At 35.4% G+C, this 18196-nt stretch overlaps 1 protein-coding gene across 1 annotated transcript in view; it reads left to right on the top strand.

Annotated features, from left to right (window-relative positions):
- LOC113072658 (protocadherin Fat 3-like) overlaps positions 1 to 16956 on the top strand; it is a gene marked incomplete at its 3' end in the record, with an annotated part of 30547 nt that extends 13591 nt beyond the window's left edge. The window contains exons 2-7 of the mRNA XM_026245634.1: positions 3212 to 3330; positions 3472 to 3670; positions 12875 to 12936; positions 14182 to 14499; positions 15739 to 15952; positions 16888 to 16956. Coding sequence (XP_026101419.1) covers positions 3212 to 3330; positions 3472 to 3670; positions 12875 to 12936; positions 14182 to 14499; positions 15739 to 15952; positions 16888 to 16956 — 981 coding nt within the window. The remainder of the gene's footprint in view (positions 1 to 3211; positions 3331 to 3471; positions 3671 to 12874; positions 12937 to 14181; positions 14500 to 15738; positions 15953 to 16887) is intronic.
- Positions 16957 to 18196: the final 1240 nt, after the last annotated feature.

Below are 18196 nucleotides of genomic sequence, written 5' to 3'. Positions count from 1 at the left end.
AAAAAAAATAGATGTCTAAAGAATGTCCCCTTTTTACAATAATATAATATTACAATTAATTATTATTTTAATGTCAACTAAACGTCTCATGTAAATGTCTCAATGTAAGTTTTCTGAATAAATGAAACCTAACAAATCATGTCTATGGAATCTTCCCTTTTAGAAGAATATAAAATCAAAATGTGTTATATTTGAATATTTTATTATTATTTTAATAAAAATATAAAAAGCTCTTTTTAGGGTAGGGTTTACATTTTGGTTTGTCTGTAATAATTATAATTCGCTTTATATAAAACAATATATGTCTATGGAATATCAATAATATAATATTAAAATGCATTCTGTTATTAGAATGTTTTATTATTTTTTTAAATAGTTTTTATTAAAATTATTTTTTTTGTCTACAGTTATTATAATTAGCTTTATAAAAACTGTAAATGTCCCCTTTTTAAGAATATAATATTAAAATGTATTATATTATTAATTTTTAATTATATTATGTTAATTAAATATTTTTTTGTTAAAAATATATGTATACTATATAGAGAGAGAGAGAGAGACTCTTAGTCTTTCTTTATTTTAACAATTGTCACATTACCAAGAAATAAATATTTATATAATAACAATACATACACCAAAAAAAAAAACATACAGAGAGAGAGAGAGAGAGAGAGAGAGAGAGCAGGCTTTGAGTTTTGATACATCTATAGTAATTACATTTAGATTTATAAAAATGTGAGATGTCTATGCCATTGTCCCATTTCATAACAATGTAATATTAAAATGTATTATAATATTAGAATGTATTATTATTTTAATGTTAATTACAATAATCACAGTATAGTTTGCATTTTGGAGCAAATATAGTTCGGCTTAAAAAGAAAATTAAACAATAAATGAATTTCGACTTTTAAATAATATAACATCGAAAGGTATTATATTATTATAATGCCAATATTAATAATATTAATACTAATTCATAGTAATTATAATTATATTTATACAAAACCATATATATATATCCCCTTTTAGAAGAATGTGAATATGTGCTTGCGTGCGTGTGCGTGCGTGCGTGTGTGTGTGTGTGTGTGTGTGTGTGTGTGCGTGTGTGTGTGTGTGTGTGTGTGTGTGTGTGTGTGTCTGTGGTTGAGTGAGCTGCACTGGTTGGTGGTAATGGTGTAAGATGACTCTGGTTTGTCAGGGCTGGTCCAATCTGTATTTCTGATTGGCTAAAGTGAGTTTATATTACCTCCGAGAATAGAATACACTCTCTTCTCTGTCTCTCTTTCTTTCTGTGCCTCTTTTTTTCGTTGTCTACTCTCATTGTGAGGTTCCTCGGGCAGTTCTGCTGGTGTTCCGAATATATTACGTGTGCTTTCACTCTAGCACAATGAACTAAAGGATTTTATGAATCCTACAGGCTAACAGACTGAATTATTGATGTCACACACACACACACACACACACAGTCGCACACAAAAGCTCAGGCTGTTTTTCAATACAGAGAGAAACCTGATCTGATCCCTTTGCCTGATTCAAGTCTGATTCTAGTTCCTTTTCAGAAAATTTACCATGGTAGCATGGTTTCAGTCAAAACACAGAGGCAAAGTCTCGCTTTTTGTGGCAAATCTGTGCCTGAGATGAGCTGCTTTTTAATTTTTTTAATGTTCGGACTATGGACATAATTTCATTTTTAGTCCCTGAGACTTAAGACCTCAGTTTAGGGTTACATGGAGCGATTAAAAATGTCGGGCTGTTGCTGGGGTCAGAGGTTCAGGTCTTATTTTGTCTGTAGGGTTGTGTTTTCTTCTGCTCTGTTTCTGTTACGTGACTTATGGAAGTGACCTCCTTATTGATCTAATTTTACCACAACCTGTGTGCTGCTGTGTTATCACAGAAAAACAGAAGCTTTTAAAGGTGACTCACCACCAGCGTCACCACAGAACAGATAAATAATGAGGTTTCCAGAACACTCACCATTGGCCAGCCAAACAGGAAGCCCCGCCCTAAACTCAAGCCATTGGCTGAGACATTAGCTATGTTTCCAACCAAAGATTCGAGTTGAATAAAGCACCATTTCCATCCAAGGAGTCAAAAAAAACAACATCGTCACAGCCTGGTAAACTGTGGCACTAAATATCCCTTAAGAATATAGGAGAAGCAACTGAATATAATCATTTTCATTTACAATAAATTACTCAGAGCGAGCAGACAAAACACAATAAACGTGCTCTCGGAGATGGATGCCAGCTGTTTGGGAATGCAGATGTGTAAGAAATGTATACAGAAATACTTTGTTGACAGAATTTGCTCAGGCTTTTCATATATATAGATGCTGTTAGTGAGATTGGTCCACTGCTAGTCAAGTTATCCCATTTCGTAGCACAAAGTCACATGACTTTTTCGATGCGCATGTAGGAATTTATTCCCTCATAGTTTATGCACATTCTTTCTTATCGGATGAAAAAGTTTATCCGACTCAAATGTGCGCATAAGTTTTTCATGCATGTTTTAGAATTTATGCATATCTTGGCGTTTTCATCTAGCATTTTTTCTTGCAACATTCCAAAATGCACATTAAGTTAAAAATAGAATGATGGAAACACAGCTATTGTTTCTGTGTTAGGATCAAACAAACAGCAATGTTTTAATAGAGCCACAAATATTTCCAGAAAATTACCTGAAAATTGTTTGCTTAGTACACCAATCTTAGATACAAGACAGTATTTAACATTAAAACAATTCCCCTAAGTTTTAATGATTTTGTTTAGTAATTTATTTTTTGTAAAAGCAATTATTGCTAAGGTAAAGTGTGTAATTTCTGCACCACTAGCATCAGTAAACAGACCTCCTCTAATAATGACTTTCTACATACTTAAGCAGGAAGACACGCCCAAAAAACATGCTATTGGCTGAGCCATAGTTTCTGTTATACTCAAAACAGCAATGTTTTTGATAGTACCAAACACTTTTCAAGGATAAACTGCTCATTTAGATTATAAATCTGAGATATGTGACCAGATTTCAACAATATAACAATTTGCACAGCTCAGTTTTAATGTTTCTGCTCTGTAATTGCTTTTTTTGACGGCAATTACTGCTATCAGAGTTAATATGAGTTTGTCAGTCTTAGTGTAACTAAATGATCGATTCTGAAATTCAAATGTTCAGCTTGTGATGTTTTGGTGTTTTTATCCATTTTATTCTGCAGGTGTCATCTACACTGCAGATCTGTTGGACCGAGAGACGCAGGACTCCTATTGGCTGACAGTGTACGCTACTGATCTGGGAGTGGTCCCGCAGTCAGCAGCACTACAAGTGTACATACAGGTAAAGTAGTGTGCATCCTATCTGAGATAGATAGATAGATAGATAGATAGATAGATAGATAGATAGATAGATAGATAGATAGATAGATAGATAGATAGATAGATAGATAGATAGATGTGGTAAATCTGTGTGTTTGAACAGGTTGAGGATGTTAACGATAACGCCCCCCTCACATCTGAGCCGATGTATCACGCCACCATTCCGGAAAATTCCCCAAAGGACCAGTCCGTCATTCAGGTCCAGGCGCAGGACCCTGACGCCACGGCAACCGAGCCCCGCCTGTCATTCCGTATCTCCAGCGGCAACCCGCAGAACTTCTTCAGCATCAACCCGCGCACCGGTCAGTGTCCTGTCAATCAAACTCCTTCTGTGTGATAGACAGAATAAATTACTGTCAGTTTTAATAAGTTGAGTTTGTATGCGTGTCTCTTAAAAAGTACCATGGTACAGTGATGATATCATATGGTCCATCTCTCCGTCATTCTATCCATCCAGCCTTCATTATCTCCAACTTCCAACCGTCATTCTGTCCATCTTCCACCTATCTGTCCATTCATCCATCTATCTTTTTATCATCCATCTATTCTATCCATCCATCCATCTATCTATGATTTTATAGTCCATCAGTCTACCCATCTATTGTTCTATCATCCATCTATCTATTTATTAGGGGTGGCACTGTTCAACTTTTTCACGGTTCGGTTTGTTTCAAGGTTTTAGAGTCACGGTTTTCGGTATGGTTCAGTATGTGCTATGTTTATGGAGAAACTATATAAAAAAAAAAAACTAAAAATAAATCTATCTAACTACGAGCAACAGCACAAATAAATACAATATCTCTCTATCTATCTATCTATCTATATATCTATCTATCTATCTATCTATCTATCTATTATTTACATATACTGTGATTTACCATGGTACCTTTTTAAAAAAAAAAACACACAAAAATAAAAAACATGGTAATATCTTTTGGTCTTTTTTTGTCTTTTGTCTTTTAGTCTTTGGTGTAGATCAAGCTAATTATTCCTACCTGTGCATTAATTAATTCTGCTCATTTAGTATTTAAATTCACTCATTTACATATCAGCATCTGAGTGTGTGAGTTCTTGAGGTCTGTTGCTGTTCTCCGCATTATGACATCATCGTTTGAGCCTACTGTGAATCCTGACTGCTGATTGGCTGGTGTTATGGATTTGCCTTTGATTGACAGATTAATTTCATAGCCACATGGCCCCTCCCTCCAGCCTCACGCCCCATAGTGCATGTCAGCAGGAAGCGCCGATCCTAATTAAAAACTTTGTAAAGGTCACAAAAGGTCAAGCTGTCAGAAAGACAGAAGGCAACAGCAAACAGGAAGCAGACAGAGAGAAAGATCAGAAAGTGTTGGGAGGTGTGATGCCATGAATATGTTTTCATAAAAGGTATTTCCTGAAGAACTCAACACATACATTTTCTGCAGACTTCTGTCTGTGTGTGTGTGTGTGTGTGAGTGTGTGTGTGGCAGAAGTTTGATCTTGTTACAGATCTATCTATCTATCTATCTATCTATCTATCTATCTATCTATCTATCTATCTATCTATCTATCTATCTATCTATCTGTCTGTCTGTCTGTCCGTCTGCTGTCTGTCTGTCTGTCTGTCTGCTGTCTTCTGTCTGTCTGTCTGTCTGTCTGTCTGTCTGTCTGCTGTCTGTCTGTCTGTCTGTCTGTCTGCTGTCTGTCTGTCTGTCTGTCTGTCTGTCTGTCTGCTGTCTGTCTGTCTGTCTGTCTGTCTGTCTGGCTGGCTGTCTGTCTGTCTGTCTGTCTGTCTGTCTGTCTTTCTGCTGTCTGTCTGCTGTCTGTCTGTCTGCTGTCTGTCTGTCTGCTGTCTGTCTGTCTGTCTGTCTGCTGTCTGTCTGTCTGTCTGTCTATCTATTATTCTCTCTCTTTTGCAGAGGTGTGAACTGTTTGATTTCAGTCTTGTATTTGTTTGTTCTAGTGAAAGCTGTCTAAATGTTAATCAAACGGTTGCAGGCCTGGCCTCTGCTCTCATCTGTCAGCATCATGAGAAAGGCCTCTCAGCCTCGTCCTGTTTAAATGTATGTGTGTAACAGAGACGATTACACCTCACCATCTCGCCGGCACACACACCCCAGCTCTGTGTGTTGGGCTTTTATTGGGAAACTTGTTTGTCTGTTTATGTATATAGATTACATGAATTATTGATGCCAAGTCAAATATACCCAGTGCACAGAGAGAGATGAAATGACCGCTCTCAGGAAACCTCATTCAATTCAAGGTTTAAATAACTTGTGGAGAAGTATTGAGCAATACAGTAAAGATGACTTTAAAGGTCATTTTAATTATTCTCCTATAAAGGAGAGTTGAAACTGATGTTTCTGAGATGGCCTGTATAATGTTTCCTTTCAAGCGGAGAACATGATGCACAGCTTTGAAAATTCTGACCTTGTTATATATATATATATGTGCTGTATGTGTGTGTGTGTTTTATTAATGACATCTTTGAGTCACTGGAGTTTGTGTATGCCGCAAGGAAATGTTTATTTATTGACACATTTCTGAGAAAGCAGAGCCAGGGTGTGTGTTTTTTTTTAAGTGTGTGTGTGTAGTCAGCATGGTTGGGGGCAGATGTGTTATGAGGATATTTTGAAGATGCACTGCAGCGTTTTGTGAAGGTGACTCCAAAACCAAGCATCTTTAGTTCTTTCACAAGACTGGAGTTTGCACACGCTCCCTAGACACGTCTGTGTGCTCCCTCGACAGTCTAACACATCTGCTGGGACAGTTAAAGTTATATTGTAGTTTACACACATTGCCTGGACTGATCCCTGCGCTGAGGTATGTGTGGTCTCTTATGATAGTTTACACATGCTTCTGAAAGATTTATTAACTGACATGGGGGACGTTGCTTGGACGCAGATGTGTTTGTAACTGAGGAGTTTATACACAAACCCTAAACAACTCAGTTTATCGATACCAGAAAGCCAGCCTCTAGTATCAATACTGAATGCAGGCAACAAATAAAAGTCCAGAAGATAATAAAATAATATAATCTTAGCTCAGTCCACAATAATTAAATTCAATGCATCTTGTCAGAAGCATAACAAAGAATTCGCTACACAGGGCCAACCAAACCCCCAAAAATGTAAAATAAAATTTATATTATTATTATTATTATTATTATTATTATTAATAGAAAATACTGTGTAGTAATATAATATTACCAGTTATGGTGATGTTTATTTTTTTAATTGATGTTATTATTATTATTACTTATATTGTTGTTATCACCACACAATAATCATATAATTATAGTGATAATAATAATAATAATTGTATTGTGCTGTTGTGTTTACTAATTACATATAATAATAATTTAATTATCATATAAAACATTTCCCACCAGCGACAAAACAAAATAAACATTAGTAGTAGTATTTTGCTTTTATGTTGATAATAATAATTATAATGATAATAATAATCTTGGTGGCAGTGGTTTATTATTATATCATATTAATGCAAATTAAAAGTATTATTTTAATAATTTGCAGATTCCATAAAGCATAGAGAAGAGCAGTTTTGAACTAATTTTAATAAATATTACAGTGAAAGAAAAACGCTATGGCTAAAATGGTCTTATCACATGGAATTATGAATGATAAACTGAAGCAGGTTCATGTACTATTAATCAACGCCTTACTTTTGCTGATCCACAACACTAGTCCTCCATGGATTCAGTGTATTCTGTTGCTTATGTAGAGTGATAAATTCATTTAGACTCTCTGGGTTGTGCACAACAGTGGGAAATTGCACCATTTGGAAGCGCGTTTAAGCTTATTTAAGTTCAGAGTCTGTTCTCCCAAGTGCATCTCCAAACAAATGCAGAACTGAGCGCTTTACACACACTCCCCAAACAACAGGAGCACAACTCTAGTATTATAGTTCATTCACCTCAGTTTACTGACACACTCCTCCATTCTCCCTAAACACTACAGCCTTCTGAACACACTTCCTAAACTCCATCATTTTGCTTGGATTTATTTGCTCTCATTGTGCTTCCGAACATCCCTCCAGACATTACACATGCTGGGGGATGGATGGATGGACAGATGATTGAATATATATATATATATATATATATATATATATATATACTGTATATGGATAGATGGAGGAATGGATGTGTGCCAAAATGATGTTTTTATAACAGCTGCCAGTAGCAGGTGAATTGAGAAAATTTGATGACCAAAAATATTTGTTACTGGTCATGAAATGTCTTTTACATAATTTTTCATAAAAAAAAAATAGGGTTCATTTATTATGTGTGTGTGTGGGTGTGTGTGTGTGTGTGTGTGTGCGAGTTTCTTAATGTAGCAATTTACTAAGAATAATAGGGTGATATTAAGTATTTGTAAAGAAAAACTACTTAATAATTTATATGAATGCATAAAAATTGTTTACATATAAAATAAAAATGTTTAATAAATATAATAATACACAACTTATGTAATATAATATCTAAAAATACATAATAATACATGTGTGTATTTATTATTTATATAAAAAGTATATTTATATTAAAAAAAAATCACATTTCAGATTCATTATTGTATTTTTTACAGTTATAATTTAAAACATTGTATTATTTTGTAAATATACATATTTGTATCTATATAATATTTGTTATTCATTTATAATTAACTACTGTATGTATATAATGTAGAACCAAACAAATTACAGAAAGTTTAATAAAAAAATATTCTATTCTGTGTTTTATTAAAAAAACAGGAGACACATAACTAATACGTAATGTGGTACAATACATTATTCATGTGTGCATATGTATTTATAAAAATAAATAAAGATTCCTTGCATGTTTTCCTATATAATAATCATATCATATCTTAGCCAGCTCTCATAACAACATCAAAACTCTAATTTTTTGTTGTTTCCTGTAATGCACGGAGCAGATCACACAAGTGTCCCGTATGGGATTCCATAGGGAGGAAAACCAGCTTTTAAAATGATTTCCGTGGCTGAGTTAGAGTTGAAAGCTGCTCTGCAGTCAGTAAACAGTCTCCTGTAGACGAGGCGACAGCATGTAAGATCACAGGAGGAGAACTAAACACAGACATTTCCATCATTATTATACAGTCGCTTCAGTCGAGCGCATGAACGGCTTTCATTTCATTCTCTCACGTATGTCAGGTAAAACAGCCAGGGCCAGACTCTCATTCTAGCAGCGTCCTGACTCACTCGGTTTGATTCACTCGTCAGTCACAGTCTGTTTGGACGGATGAATGGTCACCAGTCTTCAAACTTTCGACAACAGTGCTTGTTTTCAGCTTTAAACTCTTCAAAAGGCTTGCGAAATCTCGCTCTTTCTCTCTTCTGCTTGTCTCAGCAGTAATTTGTGTCTCTGTGAGTCTCGTCTGCAGGTTTCCTCTCCTCCAACCCTGAGATCTACTCGTCTTCCCTCCCCCTCCGTCTCATCCTCTCTCATCTCTCTCTTATCCTCTCCTAACACCTTCCTCTCCTCCCTCTCTCGCTGTATCACCCTCCCATTCTCTCGTTCACAAGGCCTTACGTGTCTTTTGCTCTCTTTTTCTCTCTCGGTTTCTTACTCTTCCATTCCGTCCCCCTGCGACTCCGTAGCATCCTTCCATCTCTCTCTCGTTCTCTCTGTTCTGTCTTCCTCCTCGTGATGAAAGACTCTAAGAATAGTTCTCTCTCTTTCTCTGATAATCACTGCATCTTCTCCAGCATGTAAACACCCTGTTTTCTACGGCACGGGAGATCCGCGTTCGTTCTGCTCACCCTGATTGCGATCATTCTGATTATCCTCCATAATAGATCATTTGGAATAATAGACGACTCCCAGAGTTTTATCAAAAGCATCGTTCGTCACTTCTGCGATAGCATGGCCTGAGGAGCAGTAATAAGCCATATCTTTAAAGTACTTCTCTAGTGCTGTTTCTTTATAAAGCCTTACGTTTTATCTGTAACGTACTGACAGAATTAGGCCAGAAATACCCAAGAAATGTATGAACCCACACAAGACCAGTGAGAATAAAAAAAGACTGTCTCTTGAGCAGCAGCTCAGCGAGTCAGAATGATTCTGAAGGATCATGTGACACTGAAGACTTCAGTAATGATGCTGATCACAGGAATGCATTAGATTTGAAAATGTAATCAAATTGAAAGCAGTTATCTCAAATTGTAATAATATTTCACAATATTACTTTTTACTGTATTTTTAATCAAATAAATGCAGACTTGGCAAGCGAAAGAGACTTGCGCAAAAACAAAACAGGATTTTGAATTTATATTTATATACAGTATGTAATTTTTATTTAATATATATATATATATATATATATATATATATATATATATATATATATATATATATATATATATATATATATATATATATATATTTAAGATTACTCTATGTATTAAGATTAGGATTAGGATTAATAAGTGATAACATTATTATTAATATTACAATAATCTCTCAATATATTTGTATATATTATATTTATATATTACATATGAAATGTTAATATATTTAATAAATATTTAACTTTTTCATGTTAAAAAATAATATTTAAAATTAATTATACATTACTAATATTCAATTAAGCACAAAATCTTATAAAAAGATGTAATCTTATATTTTTTATTATTATTTTATTACTCATGATTACTTAAATTTATCAGTTATACCAGTTTCTAAAATTGAAGTTTATAAATTTAAAGTTATAATTAAAGCAGAAATACTGAAAATAGCTGTTTGATAAAAACTGGCTCAAACCATTTCTGACATTTACTTGATAAAAGTAGGCATTTAAATAAACTTGTTTAATCACGTCCTTTATTAAAAAATAATCGGTGTAAAACTTTTGTCAATCAGTGCAAACGACAATGCAAAGGCTCGCTGTAAATTATGAATGCCGTTTTGACATTTAGAAAAAGCGTGCAATTTTAAAAACCAGCATGAATCGCCTCTGCACTGAAATCTGCCATTCTCTTGTTTCTTTGTCTTTGTCAGATGGCTGTTGATTTATAGATGCAGTGTGATCTCAGCATGCATGCATGTGTGTGTGTGTGTGTGGCCCGTTTACCTTTGGTGCATGTTTCGAATTTATGACGCCGACCCTGCCAATGAATCACAGACACACTCATATGGGGCAATTCCCACCTGCAGCCATTCGACGCACAAAACACATGCAACGCCGGCAGTTTCCAAAGGTTTCGACGTTATTTTTATCCACAATGAGTTTCTTGGGAAATCAATGCCTCCCGAATAAACCTTTAACGACTGGAGGAACAAAAGACAAATGCACTGTGAAATAAATGCATGCGGTGATTATAAAATAACTCAAAAATGAAAAAGAACATCTCATGCATATTCTAAACGCAACAGATAACTGGCCTGTATAGGAATGCTGTTGTATACTATTGCTGTTTTAGTTAAATGCTTGTAATCACTCGTCTCTCTAATTAATATGCTAATTCCAGTGAATGCAGCTGTTCTTTAGCTAAGCGCACACTCATTCTCACTGATTGGATCCTTATACAAAGACACCCTCATTAGCAAAACCATTGCTGTTAGTTAAAAGTAGGTTAAAGGGATAGATCACCCAAAAATTACAATTCTGTCATTTCATCACCATCATGTCACAGTTTTTCTTCTCTTGAACACAAAAGAAGATGTTTTGAAGAATATTGGTAACCAAACAGTTGACTGTAGCCATTGACTTCCATACTATGAAAGTATAAAAGCATCAATGGGTACCGTCAACTTTTTGTTTAACAACATTCTTTCAAATATATTCTATGGTACTCAATAGAAGAAAGAAACTCAGGATTGAAATGGCATGAGGGTGAGTAAATGATAACGGACTTTTCATTTTTTGGGTGATCTGTCCCTTTAAGAGAAACTTCTGACTATAAAATTGTGCGTCTGAGGGATTTACCATTTTTTTTTGTATATGTGTGTGTGTGTGTTAGAGGAGCCTATATTATGGACGTCGCATAAAAAGCCTGTGTGGGTGTTCAGTGTCCAACGTTAAAGCTCTAATCTGTCCGTTTTCCCACCGTATGCGGTCTTACTTTCCCACACACTCCGGTCAAGAGCGGTAGCTGTGTAACGAGCCTCTGGTTGCCATGACAATGAGATCAGAAGTCTGTAGACGTTAAGACCCTGCATGCCCACTATGACCAGTAAACCCCATTCAGGTAGCAGCAATTATCCAGTGGGGCCTCTAACGGACTGTGTGTGTGTGTGTGTGTGTTTCAGGCATGATGTCATCAGCAAACTTTTGTCTCGTTTTGTTTGCCCCCTCGTTCCCCTCCTCTCCTGTCCTCCTCCTTCCCTGCGCCGCTGTGACTTGATTCAACACAGCCGCCCCTCTCTTTCTCTTCCTCCTTGTGTCTCTCTTCATCTCTGATATGGGTCAGTGATGGGGCGCCCTGGGATGCGCCTGATCAGAAAGAATATTTAAGGACCCGCAGGCACTTTGACGATCCACAGAGAATGTTACTGTAGGAGCACAACAGCAGGGCTACAAAAGCAAAAAATAAAAAAAATCAACGTATCTATTATTATTTTTTTTTTTGGTTCTAAAGTATAATCTTTTAAATTATAATTGTAACTATATTTATATATATATATATATATATATATATATATATATATATATATATATATATATATATATATATATATATAATTGCACTACCCACATTCCCTATAGGTAATATATTATTATCTAAAAATTGGGTTCCATGAGATTTTTAAATGCTTTCATAAAGTCTCTTTTGCTCACCAAGGCTAAACTTGATAAAAAATACAGTAAGATATGTAATATTGTGAAATATTTTTCCTTCAGCAGAAAAATTCAGCATCATCACTCCAGTCTTCAGTGTCACTGATTTGCAGCTCAAAAACATTTCTGATTGTAATCAATGTTATTGAGTTGCTCAATATTTTGTGGAAACAGTGCTACATTTTTCAGGATTCTTTGCTGGATAAAAAGTTTAAAAGAACAGCATTTATTTGAAACAGAAATCATTTACAAATTTTGGGGTCAGAAAGGCTTCATTATTTAGCAAGGACGCATTGTTAAATTCAATGCATCCTTGCTGAATAATGAATCCTTTCTGACCCCCAAAATTTGTAAATGATTTATTACTATTAATATTTTATTATTTATTGCATACTTTGTTTTGTATATATTATTTACTTGCTTGCTTGTTCATCTTTCAGTATTTTTTCTCACTACTATATATTATCTATTATGTATTTCTTTATTTTTTTGTGCTTCCTTCAGTGCTTTTCAACAGTTCTCAATCTATAGCACCATGCCAAAGAAATTGCATTTTTATTCATTATGAATTGCATCTAACAACAGTGAATCTACTTTTTGTGAAACTTTGATCACTGTCATTACTTGTAGTTTAGAGACTGCAGAAGTGGTTGGATCAGAGAATATTATTAAAGCGCCTGCTAAAACGAGTGATTTTGTGTGTTGCAGGTCTGATTACCACAACCTCTCGGAAACTGGATCGTGAACAACAGGCTGAGCACGTACTGGAGGTGAGACACACTCATGTGAACCCGCATTGACACATATTGCTATGTTCACACAAGCGCGCATCGGCTGTGAGAGATTTGAGCCATGCTAATTTGCACTGCCTCCAAATTGCAGATCAATTTCGTGTGGGACGGGAGAATTATGACAATTTTCACTTCATATGAATGCAAGATTATCGACGTGTTCTGACTGAGTCCTATAGACGCCTGTTTGAAATTCAAAATGCTTGCTCTGCTAGTCTGAACACATATAGTATGTTTAAGTGCTAAAGTCAGTGCTTTCGAGTGGGTGTTTTGTGTTTGTAATGAAAGCGATTTGTCGTGTTGATCTTTTGAGAACGAACTTGTCACTCGTGTTATGTTACCCGTTCACCGTGTGATCCCTTGACACCCAAACATTACACAGACCAAACGCCCCTTTAATTTATTACAACCCCCTCTTTTTTCTCATTTATGGCTCCCTCTTTCTTTCTCTCAGACAGACAGATTGAATTTGTACAGGCATGGCACGGCAGTCTGTGAAAGGAAATGAATAAAGTGAATTGAATTAATCGTTCTGTTGTTGTTGCCGAGATGGATGGCACACCCAATGTCTTTTGTTTTTAATGATATCATTGAAACGTTCCACTGCACTCTACTGATTGGCCGGCGGCCACGTGTGACTGTTCTGATTGGTTGATGGGCAATGGGCATGTTTGCTAATGAAAAATAAAAATGGATAGAATATTAGAAACAGGAAATGAGAGAAAAGCGCAACATGACTCATCATCCCTCCATTCTACAGAGAGAAAAAAATATGTAGAAGATCAGATACATAGAGAATCTAATTTCTCCTTTTCTGTCCATCTATAATGGGTTTTTACCATGAATAGTAGTGTTTACTAAGGCAAGAATCTCTTGTGCTGTGACTGTTACAAATCTGTAACTCGCCCCACAATTAAATGAAATTAAATCAAACATTTTCTTGAGCAGCAAATCACATATTAGAATGATTTCTGAAGATTCATGTGGCGTTGAAGACTGGAGTAATGATGCAGAAAAATCAGCTTTGCATCACAGGATTTTTAAAAATATATTAAAATAGAAAGCAGCTATTTTAAATTGTAATAATATTTCACAATATTACTGTTTTTGCTGTATTTTGGATCAAATAAATTCAGCCTTGGTGAGCAGAAAAGCCTTCTTTCAAAACTATTAGTGTTTTGAATGCAAATGTGAGCTCGTGCTCATCACTGTTTTTGTGTCCAGGTGACTGTATCAGATGGCGGACCTTCTCCCAGACACACCACAGTATGGGTGGTGATCCAGGTGTTGGATGTTAATGATAACAAACCAACATTTCCAGAGAAGGTGTACCAGGTCCGTTTACCAGAGCGCACCCGTAAACAGCGAGGCGCTCCTATATATCGAGTGTTTGCCTACGACCAAGACCAGGGCGCCAACGCTGAACTCTCCTACAGCATCGTCGATGGCAATGAGGATGGGAAGTTCATAATCGATGCCAAAACCGGTGTGGTTTCATCACCCAAGAAACAGTTCACAGCTGGAACCTATGATATTCTTACCGTGAGTCACCTTTGGCCCTTGAGCTTCTATAATAAGTTCTGTCATGACAACTCTTGGAGGGATTGGCATGGTAATGTACATGACATTGATAATGTATTTGGTCTTGGCGGAATAGATCTGCTATGCTGCTGCTGCTTAGGGCAGAACAAGTTCCTAGACTTGCTACTGCCAATACATCAGCAACATGCTGCTAGGAGCATTTAAGAAATATTTCTGCTGTAAATATAACATACATAAAATAACCCCCATATAGAGCATACATTAATCACCTCATAGCAGATCTATACAGGTGGAGCTGGGGAAGGTGGAGGATTTCTGAGCAAGCTGTAACTGCTACAGCAAGCACTAGTTATATATTTGAATGTTGAGCATCAATGCCATTGGCTACCGATACAGGAGAGAACCAATCAGCTTTGCCATGTGATAATGATGTCATTAAATCAGATTGAGTTAGACCTATAGGACTGCGCCATCTAGAGTTTCATGCCAGAACTCTGCATTTAAACGTACACTTGTATGTGATTATAAAATGAAATACTGTGTTTTATATAATGACAAAAAAAGAATAATTAAACAAAACAAAAAAAGAATAAAAGAATGTGAAAATAATAAAATAACAAATAAAATAAAACCAATACAATTATAAAGAACAGAATAAAATAAAAATAATATTATTAATAAAACAGACAAAATAAAATATAAGAATAAATTAAAGAATAATAAAATAGAGTACAATAAAATTAAGTAGAAAATCAAATAAAACAAAACAAAAACAATAAACAGAAAATAAAATATAAATAAATAAATAAACAAACAAGCAAGCAAGCAAGCTTGGTAGACCATCATGGCCGTGTTTATAGATGTTTAGACCAATTTGTTCATGTGCCAAATACCTGACATGTTCCATAAACATGCAAAAAAATTTCCTAACCTAATTAGAATTATATAAATCATCCATATGTGATATTAGGACAGAAACGGTCTCACCAGGTTTAACCAGAAGTGTAAACTCAGAGATAATAATTTCCAGGTCTTGAAAAACTCCCTTGACATGTATAGCAGTTCAATTCTCATAATGAGGGAGTTGACATTTTAAAAAAAAAGTTATTGTAAAAGGTTCGTTCTTTTGTTTGCATTCAGTGCAAAGGTCAACACTGAATGCATTCTTCCATTTCAGTTCATTCCTTTTAATGCCTGGTGTTCTTGTCTTCCTGACGTGCGTTTAACCTCTGAGCGCAGGTGAAGGCAGTGGATAATGGACGTCCTCAGCGCTGGGCGACGGCTCGTTTGCACATCGAGTGGATCCGCCGTCCTCCAGCCAGCCCCGTTCCTCTCGCCTTCGACGAGCAGCTTTACAATTTCACCATCATGGAAACTGACAAAGTGGCAGATATTGTAGGCGTGGTGTCCGCCCAACAGCAAGGCTCCGCCTCCTTATGGTTTGACATCACAGGTGAGAGCTTGGACGCTTTATGTTAATGTGATGATCTATGCAATTTAGAGACAACTTTAGCTGCAGGATAGAGATGCAATGGATTTTTAGCATTTAGTGAAGGATTGAATATAAATGCCCGGGGTTGGGATTTACTCTAACGATGTTGAAAATTTTAAATACTGTGTTTTTAGAAATAATTATACTTTATTTAAAAATATATATTTATATATATTTATATAAAATTGGATTTTAGAATGATGGGTTTGGCTTACAGTTAGATGAAATTCAATTACAGAGTCATTAGGCCAAATATTTACATATTATGGTTTAGAGTTTTTGGGAATGTTTTGTGGTTCACTGCATGATTTGTGGCATTGTATTGCTATCTTTTGTCATTCCACGGTCACCATGGCGATTGCTTGCCGCTATCTGTATCTGTGGTGATGTAAGGTTTGTATGCACACAAACAAATGACTAATACTTTTTAAATAATTGATCACAAAAACAAACCTATATTATATTATATTATATTATATTATATTATATTATATTATATTATATTATATTATATTATATTATATTATATTATATTATATATACAATAGTGGAAAGTGTGTTAATTGTAATAATGCTATCTAACACAGTAATATTGATAAAGCTGAGTGATGTAGATGTTCCGGTGTCTGTTGATCTGGTAGGCATTGGGAGAGTCAGATTTGCAGCATGCATGCGGTTTGGTGTTCAGATACCTTCTGTTTGCTTCAGCAGCACCTGCTCTGCACTCTTTCGCTGCTCTGCCTCTCTTTTTCTCCTCCTCTTCTTGAGTCACAGGCCACTTCCTCTTTATTTCTTTCATCCTTTGACTCTTCATTCTTTACTTCTGTTGTTCTCTCGTCCATCCTCTCTTCCTCTCTCTCACTCTCTCTCTCTTTCTAAATGCTTCATATGGGAAGGTCCACGCTCTTTCCGTGAGATGTTCTATATACTCCAGACCGCTTGCGGCAGGAACTGTTCTACAGAAGGTATCTTTATCAGTTCAGCCGAACTCTTTTCCTCTTCTCTCTGTCAGTTTTTCTTTCTGTGGTTTCTCTCTTTCTGTCTTTTAACTCCGTATTGTGAACTCTCCTTCTGTCTTCAACTCTGTCTGCCTGTCTTTCTCTCTCTGCATGTCCAGGACTCAATTCTTTGTTTTTAAAATTTATTTATTTAATTATTTACAGATTTGTTTCGTTGCCCAGTGAAATTTTTCAGTTTTCCCGCCACAAAGAAAAAAAGTTGAGCCCATGTTTCTAATAAATAAAGTTGTTACAACCCCCACATTTTAGATTTGATTAACACTGAAGAGTTTTCAATTCCGGTTTGATAGCACATCAAAAACGAATACAAAGTTCAAACATTACAAAAAACTAATGAACCAATCACAAGCAATAGCGCAGATAAAAAATACAATAGAAAAGTGATACAAATGAAATACAGTGCTTTTTAGGTAGTATCCAGTTAAGAAATAGATAAGAATGATCAAATATAAAATAACAATCCATAATATTCGCTGTATAAATTAAAGGTAGATTATAAGCACAAAAATATATTCAGTCAAAAGCAGTTTTCCCTTTTCTTTTGTTGTTCGATTAACATTCAAGAGGTAGTTCACCCAAAAATGTTGTCGTCATTTACTCACCCTCCACTTTAGTTGTTTCTTCTGTTGGACACAAAATAAGTTATTTTAAAATAATGTTGTTACCAAGCAGTTGACGGTAATGGGGTTTTATGTCACTGTCACTTTAAGACCTAATGCACGGATCCACTATACTGATACACATGGAATTTTATTTTTCAGGATGTTAATGTTCACTTAACTTAAAATCCTCTCCAAAACGGTGATTTTAACATAAACCGTTTTCTAATAATGCTGCAGCGGACAAAAACAGACCAAAATAGACCAGACTTCTCTTTTTGCGTCTTAAATGGTTTTTAAATTGCTTGAATGTTAACATTGACATCTTCTAAATGCCTACAAATTATAAACTTATGTAATGACGCAGTGACAGTTTCATCAGTTCAGTCCTTATTGTCTAGCTTTCTGTCTGTCTCTTTTTCTGTCTGTCTTTCTGTCTTTGTTTCTCTCTCTTTCAGTGATTCTATTTGTCTCGTTCTTCTCCAATCTTTCTTCCTTTCTCCCTCTCTCTATATTTATATATGTTCAGCAGAACTGCTCTTGCTCTGTTGCCGTTTAACCATCAGCTAGCTCTGCTTTCCCATCAC

Source organism: Carassius auratus, unplaced genomic scaffold, assembly GCF_003368295.1.
Source record: "Carassius auratus strain Wakin unplaced genomic scaffold, ASM336829v1 scaf_tig00009836, whole genome shotgun sequence".
Lineage (NCBI taxonomy): Eukaryota > Metazoa > Chordata > Actinopteri > Cypriniformes > Cyprinidae > Carassius > Carassius auratus.
Note: the sequence above shows the minus strand (reverse complement) of the source record. Positions and strands in the feature narration are given on the sequence as shown.